The following is a 9,311-nucleotide window of genomic DNA, read 5'->3' as shown; positions in this document are numbered from 1 at the left end:
GGGTGCTGGTCTACGATGACGTGTCTGGCAATGGTTGGTTGGGTGTTGATGATCGTTTAGCTAATTTGAAATTAGGTGTCACATGGCACCTTAACGCCGACCTGGCCACACCTCTTTCACACCCCACTTTTTTGGATGTGCGGTGAAAGCCACACCTACCACGTATCGATCAATTCTCCGAACCCAATCCCCTCCACAACCTAGTGTAGTGATCACTTGTTTTTGAATTTATTAGGTTTTTCATTTTACGCAATATATTATCAGAACAATTTGGATCCTTCTAGAATTATGCAAATCAGAACAATTTGGATCCTTCTAGAGAAAAGGTTGCTCCGAAAACACCAAAATAGTAAAAAAAAAAAAATAAACCATTTATTAATAGGCGGTTTAACCTTTTCAAAAAGGGGTAGGCTGAATGCACCCCCTTTTTTACTAGTCATACCCCCTTTCTAAAAATACAATTTAAAAGTTGTCAAATTTCACCCCTCTATACAATTCAAATATTGTTTTTGAAGACAGTTTCTCTAACTAGTATTTTATTATTTTTTTTTTGAAAAACCAGTTGATTTTATATTTTTATTTATTTCATATTTTAGTTCTTTCCTTTTTCTATTTCTATTAGTATCATTATTATATTAAAATGTATTATAATATAATTAACAACTTTTATTTATTAAAAGTAATAAAATGCAAAAAGAAAATAAAACGTTAGCTAGCACATTAGGTAGTAAAATGCTTTGATCAAAACATGTAATATCAATCGGTAATCAATAACCAGCATAAGTTGAAATTTAATATTGTGAGTGTGTGATTGACTAATCAAAATCGTTATCTACAAATTAAAGTGGTGATTCTCAAATATATTTATCTTCTTTTAACTCGAAAACAATATTAAGTTAGTTGGCTTCAAACCTTCTTTTAAATTTGTGTATTATTGTTTATACAAACTAAATTCGAACTCCCACTTCAAGCCGTTATGAACGAAAAAAATCCCATTTCAAAATTAAAATGACTCGCCTCAGTTTAAAACATATGAAAACGATTTTTTTTTTCAAATAACAAAAAAAAATCTTTTAAATAAAATAATGTTTTAAAAGCAAATGCTAGTAATAATAATAATTAAAGATAACAAAATAAAAAAAAACAAAACAAAAGGGTTTGAATTGTATTAATGTGAAAGTTAAAGGAGGAGGTACGTTTAGTAGAAAAAGAGTACATTTAGCAACACCCTTTCAAAAAGAATAAACAACCCTTGTTCATGTACATACGAGTTCATCCTCTAGTAGGAGTACTATAGTCTTTCCCTAATCTTCCGCCGTCATTGTTGATTACTTCTTAACTAAACAAAGTCAAACTAATATTTCGCCTCAACGCCTATAAATACAACCTCATTCATTCAACCAATTCATCGATTTTAAATTTTAAAATTCCAAAATTCTTATTTTCAATCCAAAAAAGATGAGTTCTGAAGCGAACAAGATGAACGACACGGCGTCGTTTCAACCTGTACTCTGCGCCAACGGGTGCGGCTTCTTCGGCTCGGCTACAACAATGAACCTGTGCTCAAAGTGTTATCGTGACCGTCGGATCAAAGAAGAACAAACAGCCGCCATGGAACAGCTGGTGAACAAGGTGGTCTCCTTGTCTCCGGCATCTTCTTCTTCATCGTCAACAACGTTAACTGCGCCGAAAACGGTGGAACAACCTACGACAACGGCGGCTAGGGTTTCGAACCGGTGTTTGAGCTGTAACAAGAAGGTGGGTGTGATGGGGTTTAAGTGTAAGTGTGGGGAGACTTTTTGTGGGAGTCATAGGTACCCTGAAGAACATGATTGTGAGTTTGATTTCAAGAAAACCGGGAGGGAGGCGATTATGAAGGCGAACCCGGTTGTTAAAGCTGATAAGGTGAACCGGATCTGATGGGTTGGGTTATGTGAAGTGGTTTGGTTTAGAAAGTTTATTGGGTTTGTTGGGGGGTGTGATTACTATTAGATAGATACAAGGGTTGGATTGGATTGTGATTTGTGAAAGTGGAAGACATTATATGATTGTTTTTTAATTGTTATATAGTATTTTTTTTAGTTTTGTGGTTGTTTTTCTTGCTTGTTTTTGTTGATTAAAAATGTGAATTTCAAGAATTATTCTTTATTTTTATACCTATTTTTAGGCCGTTGTCTTTTATGTTCAAAATTGATGATGTTCTTTATATTTTCATATTATACACGTTTTGTTTTTTAGGCCTAACTCAGTTAGTTTTTTCAGTTAAATTTGATCATGTGCTTTGCACATGAGAGCATTTTTGTCAATTCAAATGTTGCAAAAGCTTTGAGCTGTAAATCTGCCATTGAATTTACCTTTGAATTGACAAAAATTGTCCTCATGTGCAAAGCATATGACCAAATTATATACTAATACAATTACCAACTTGGGTTACACCCCTTGCTCTAAGCATCACACCCCTTGGTTTAAACATGAGCAGACGCGTCGCCTCATACATAGCAATTAAAAGGAAAAAATATAACAAAGTCAAGTCTGATTGGCCGGTTGCCGCGCCTTTTCCTTACACAAAGGACGTCGGTTCGATTCTACCTCACAACCGTCTCTGGATATTTTTTATTTTACACGGTTCCCCAATTGTATTATTAGTATATTATTTAGTAACCGCCCTAATTTAGTCGAAATCTTGGTAGAATTAGAATTTCTTTACGAATCATTTATAATCTTTTCTAAGTTTAACATATTCTTTCACTTAGGCATGTTGATTTTTGTCAATAGTTGTTGCTTATTCTGCCCTTAATTTAATCGAAATTTTTGTAGAATCAGAATTTCTTGACGAATCATTTATAATCTTTTCTAATTTTAACATATTCTTTGACTTAGGTATATTGATTTTTGTCAATAGTTCTTGCTTATTCTGAAAAAATTGTTGTTAAAGTTTAGATTTTTTTGATGGGTATTAGCGATTTCACGATCTTTGATGTTATTTAGTCGTCGTTTTTGCTTATTGTTATGTTGATGGGTATTAGCGATTTCACGATCTTTGATGTTATTTAGTCGTCGTTTTTGCTTATTGTTATGAAATTGTTGTTAAAGTTTGGATTTTTATGTATGGATATTAGCGATTTGACGATCTTGGATGTTGTTTACTCATCGTTTAGGTCTGATTTGTTGTTGGTTTTTCAGATCGGTTGAAGAAGAGATACGACCCAGGTTCCCATGCCCGTATTGCTTTGCGGATTTTAAAGAATTAACATATTCTTTCTTAGAGAATTCTCATTCTTCATGACCGCCATGTTCAAGTTAGCATTAAATGTCATTCCTTTGAGTTTGATCGAAATCTTTGCACACTTAAATTTCTTGACAGTTTTATTCTAACTTTAATCTATACTTTTACTTTGGTAAATTGATTTGACAAATTTTGGCACCGGTTCTTTGATTGCGGTGTGATTCCATCGATAACCCGAGTTTGTTCAACGGAAAAATGCACTGCGGAACAACGAAAAGGCTGAACTGAGTGGGTGTTTATTTTTATATTTTCCTGGAATGTTCTTGGCGCCTCTGTTTTTCGCTTTTTTACCGGAAAAATCTTTAATTTAATGGTTTTGTTTCAACAATCGTTACATCCAACTCCAAATCCCCAAATCCTGTATCCCTGAATCCTGTTCATAATCCTTGAAACTCTAAATCCATCATTCACGTTCAACATCTTCAACTCTTTTCAATCTATTCAATCAATATGCAAATTCCTATATTAGGATGTAGTAATATGCAAATTGCTAGATCCATCCATTCAATTTGGTTTCCAAAAGTGTATGCATTCTATGGATATAATGCACTTCTTTTTTTCCACTATTGTGTATATGAATGATTTAAGTGTTGTACATCTGAACATGTTTTATTTAACTTCAATATCAATCTTTTTTAAGTTATAATTTATATTTTTTCATATGTTGTTCCCCCATTTGCCAAATCAACCTTCTATGAATAAAAACATTATTGGTTGAACCATAGGTCGCTACAGTCGATTGGTTATGCGACCGTAAGTAAATCCATGAGAAATGTGAATGATAAAAAAATATCTCATGTTCCAACAGAAGCATGGTCTAAATGTGATGGAAAATCAAATCAAATTTGTTTGTAAGAGTTAAAGACTTGAAACTCTCTGGTTTAACTGAAAAAACTAACTGAGCCTAAAGGACAAAACATGTATGATATAAAACGTGTATGATATGAAACATAAAGGACAAAACTCGTCAATTTTGAACATAAAGGACAGCGCCTGAAAAAAATGGGTATAAAGATAAAGGACAATCCTTGAAATTCACTCTTAAATATGATTAACTTATAGTTTGATTGATTAGCTAAACATGAGAGTGCCTGTTTAAAAAATCAACAGGTGTTTATTCTATTTGTTTTTGATACTTTTGGTTCTCTATCCCCCCTGAACAGGCTCCAGTGGAACTCCTGAACAGGGTCCAGTGGAACTACTTCTGAACAGGGTCCAACGGGTCGTGAATGATAATTTCTAGACCCTTAAGAGTCGTTTCGTCTTTAGTATGATCGATTTTACAATTCAAAAGGGGTTGCGGCATGTTTGTAATTTGTTGGTTTGGCACTTTTATAATTCAATGTAGCTCATTGTTGTTGGTTATTAATAGATGATTGTTGAAAATATGTTTGTTATCAATTGAAGTTGCAAATTTGAATTTAGAAACCTTTTTAGGTTGAGTTTGGTGATGAGCTTTTAAATCAAGGGTTTATTAGTTGTTTTATCTGATTTCATGATTGGAAAATGGAAAGATAGTTGGTTGGGGCTTTTATGGTGGCAAAAAGAATGATTTTAAGACCACCCGTAGTGGGCTAGATTCCGACGTTTTTTCCCCAAAGACGCCCCAAAACGCCCTCCCTCCAACACGCTGAAAGGAAGAAGAAGATTTTTGTTTGCCCAATAGGACCTTGCCATGTGTGTGTATAATTAGTTTTAATTAATAAAAACAAAAGAAAAAATATTTGTGTGTGTATTTAAAGGAAGAAGAAGATTGAAAAAGACGATGTTGCAGGTTGTTGTGAGGAAGAAGAAGATGGTTTTGCACACTCAATCCCTGCACTTTGATTCTATTTAAAAAGAGGTTTTAAACTTCAAAACCTTTAATATTTCAAGTTTCAAAAATGTTATAGCAGTTCTTAAAGTTTTGTTTATTAAATGTCTCATTTGGATCTTTTATAAAACCTAAAATTTTACAATGTAATTTTTTAGTATTGTAGTTTTTTAGATGGTTATTTAATGAAATATTATTAGTTTTTAATTTAAAAAAATAATAATTGTGTAATGATTGGTTGGGGCATTATTAGGCATTATTTCACTACGCCCTTTTTGTAAAAACGGCCAATAATGTCCCCTTGCTGACTAGACTACCACATGGCGGAAAACGTCCAAGAGTGGGGGCATTATTCACTAAACCACTACACATGGTCTAATAGATTTTGTAAGTTGATATACATCAAACGATATTAAGCATTAAGCTACTAGTTTACAATCCCGTGTATTACACGACTTAAATAATAAAAACTATTTGTTTGCACAATAAATAAGACAAGGAGATGTATAAGATAATCATCTCACAAACTTGCAATCTTTTGCTTATTGTAATCAATACTCAATCTACTTCTAAAGTGCTTAATCATCAATTTCTTTAGGAAGCTTTGTAAATATTTTTACATTATGTAGTTAAACACTAAAAACATTTTTTATAACCATAAGCTTATTTTTCCTTATGTTGTAATACAAATTAACCTATCATGTCTCAAGTATAATTAAAAATAAATGTTAGGTTGTATTAATTAATTGTTAAGCTATATTGATAAAGGTAAAAGTTTTTTTAATAAAAAGATTAAAGCGTTAAATCATGTAATATGGTTAAATATTAAAAATATTTAAACTCATACTTGGGTTTACATTTGATAATTCTCCATAGTAACTCAAAGTTTGTTTCAAACATTTAAAAATCTATAGATTAAATAAGACAAGTAGATGTACATGATAACCATCTCACAAACTTGCAATCTTTTGCTTATAGTAATTAATACTCAATCCGCTTCTAAAGTGCTTAATCATCAATTTATTTAGGAAGCTTTGTAATTATTTTTACATTATGTAGTTAAACTCTAAAAACATTTTTATAATCCATAAGTTTATTTTTCCTTATTTTGTAATACAAATTATCTTATCATGTCTCAAGTATAATTAAAAAAAAACGGTTAGGCTGTAGTAATTAATTGTTAAGCTATCTATAATACTATATAAAGGAAATGTGACGTACACAAACGTAATTTTATATCGTCTCTAACTCTTAAAGCTATATCTATAATACTGTTGCCCCGGCCGGAAAATCCCCCCGCTGATTCGCTGGCGACCAGCGCTGCTGCTTGCTCCTCTTGGTCAAACAAGGTATGCACAGATTAGGGCAAAATTGTTTCAGTTCTTTATTTTTAGGTTTTGTTGATATCAATCTTTGACCCCCTTTCATATTCACGCCTTTATTTGGAAAATTGAATTTTGTATATCCGTATATTTATGGTGGATGTTTGCTTCAGTTATGGTGATGGTCCCGCTGAAGTATTTATAAAAGAGAAATTTAGTTCTGGGAATTGCCTATTATGCTGAAGGTAAAAGAATGTGTGTGTGGTGAGTTTTCGTCAAAGTTATATCCGTGATTGTATATAGATTTTTGTTAGGTTTATAGAATGTGTAGTATAATTTTACTAAAGTTTAAGGTGTATAAAGTTTCTAAACATGTTTTAATAGGAAACATTAATTCCTCAAACAAATTCGATTTACGGGATGCTTGTCGCCCGTTTGGTTCGATTGAAGACCAGGTTTTGGAATGGAGTCCTGCGAAGAGATCCGGAACATGCGATAGAGGAAGTCAATTGGCTCGGCTTGTTTGGTCAAGAAAATGTGTTTTTGAAAGATTATGGATCAGGTAATCAAAGAAAAACTTAATTGATAATAATATTCAGAAGAAACAAGCCTTATATAGGCAGACACACAGACCCACGATCACATGACCGTTCACAACTCCCACTAACAGACTACCTATCTTTCAGGGAAGATTAACTCAAATAAAAACTGAATCAAAACAAACTTAAAACGTGCATAAATAAAATAACAGATAAATAAACCACTACTGCTGGTCCAGAGAACCAAGTATTGAACCCAACCTAAGGCGCCAACTTATTTAACGACTAGCTTGCTGCACATCTTCCTTCAAACCCTCCCTCAAACTAGGCTGAACTTTCACCTAGTTTGATCACCTTCATCACGCTTCTCATTAACTCAAAACTTTCTCTCTTGAGTGGTTTAGTCATGATGTCTGCAATTTGCTTCCCATTCTCACGGTACACTAACTTAACCACACCTTCATTAACCAGATCCCTCAAAAAATGAAATCTGACTCCAATATGTTTGCACCTTCCATGAAAGACAGGATTCTTAGACAACTTGATTGAGGAAGTATTATCACACCTTACTTGAACAGCTTCATCAAACTTTATCTCAAACTCTGACAGAACTCCTTTCATCCACAGAACTTGACTAGCACACTTGGCTGCTGCTACATATTCTGCCTCGGTTGATGATAACGTGACAATATCCTGTTTCTTTGACATCCAGGACACTGTGCTTTCATTCCATTTAACCACATACCCTGAAGTGCTCTTCGCATCATTCTTGTCACCCGCAAAGTCACTATATGTATACACCTTTAACCCACCTGATCCACCAGCTTCATACCACAAACCAAGTTCAATGGTTCCCTGGAGATACCTCAGAATTCTTTTAACCGCCGCCATATGCTCTGAAGTTGGCTTAGACATGAATCTACTGACCAGGCTCACAACAAACTGCACATCAGGTCTTGTAGCAGTAAAATACATTAGACTGCCCACCATTTGCTTATATGACATTTCACTTACCGGTTCTCCACCCTCCAACTTCAACTTGGTTCCAGGGACAATTGGGTTGTTCACAGGATTGCAGTCCTTCATACCAAATCTTTCCAGAACTTGCTTAACATATTTCTGCTGACACAAGTGAATTCCTCGTGCTGTCTGAGTATACTGCATCACACCCATGTCTGTCATATCGAACTCTCTGCACATTGATGCCTTAAACTTCTCTAGCAGATCTACACTACTTCCCATGTATATCAGGTCATCAACATATACATTCACATAGATTAATACCACCAGATGAGCATCCTTTGATAAATAAAGTATGCTCATAGCAACTCTTTTTAAATCCCTCATTTATGAAGTATGACTCTATATGACTAAACCAGGCCCTGGGAGCCTGTTTTAGTCCATAAAGTGCCTTGTGCAGCTTGTACACCTGATCTTCTTTGCCCTTTTTGATAAAACTCTGAGGTTGTTGTACATACACTTCCTCTTCTAGTGTGTCATACAAGAACGCAGATTTCACATCTAACTGGTAAACTTTCCACCTGTTTTGAGCAGCTAGTGCCAACATCAATCTGATAGTATCCATCCTTGCAACTGGTGCATACACTTCTTCGTAATCTACTCCATACTCCTGCCCATAACCCTTAACCACCAGTTATAACAGCCCTAACGTAAACCGATACCTTTATAACTTTTCCGACACCCTAATATATCTTAAAATGTCTCAATATGTTTTTATATGCACCCCGTATGTGAAAACCGAGCAGAAATATAACATAACCTATAAAATAAATTAAAAACAGTAAATATTAAGTTGAGGCGGGCCGCGTAGACCCACCCCAACCATTCACGCGGGCCGTATGAAGGTGTAAACTGGATTCCTTTGATTTCTTTAGTTTAGGCGAGCCGCGTAAGAGTTCCCGTTAGTTGACGCGGGCCGCGAGTGTCCCAAATGGTGGCGCAGCCCGGTGATGACACGTGTCATCATCGTGGCGGGTCTACAAGCTGACCCAGCTAAGCTACTCGGTTGACCAAGGTTGACGCGGGCCGCGTAACCTTGGCCTGTTCCTTACGCGGGCCGCGTGGAGACCAGATTTCAACACTATATAAGAAGGCCATCGGGTTTTGTTTTCGACGTTCACAATTTCAATCTCGAATCTCGAATTTCTGTAGAAAGTTATTATAGGCGGGTATTATACCCCCCTAAGTAACGAGGTTCTGCTACGATGTAAGTATTATAACCCCTGGAGACGTATTAGATATGTTGCCCGATTGATCTAGGGTTCCGTAACGGCTGTCGTGGTTCTGCCCGACGTAGTCGTTGGAATACCGTCTCGGGGAGGGTATTACTA

General features: G+C 35.0%; 1 protein-coding gene across 1 annotated transcript; it reads left to right on the top strand.

The window, feature by feature from the left end:
• The first annotated feature begins 1,368 nt into the window (after positions 1-1,368).
• On the top strand, positions 1,369-2,141 carry LOC110864330 (zinc finger A20 and AN1 domain-containing stress-associated protein 1). Its single transcript, XM_022113381.2, has one exon. The coding sequence runs from the start codon at positions 1,459-1,461 to the stop codon at positions 1,918-1,920; it is 462 nt and encodes a 153-aa protein (XP_021969073.1). The 5' UTR covers positions 1,369-1,458; the 3' UTR covers positions 1,921-2,141.
• The last annotated feature ends 7,170 nt before the right edge of the window (positions 2,142-9,311 follow it).

Source organism: Helianthus annuus, chromosome 6, assembly GCF_002127325.2.
Source record: "Helianthus annuus cultivar XRQ/B chromosome 6, HanXRQr2.0-SUNRISE, whole genome shotgun sequence".
NCBI classification, from domain to species: domain Eukaryota; kingdom Viridiplantae; phylum Streptophyta; class Magnoliopsida; order Asterales; family Asteraceae; genus Helianthus; species Helianthus annuus.
Note: the sequence above shows the minus strand (reverse complement) of the source record. Positions and strands in the feature narration are given on the sequence as shown.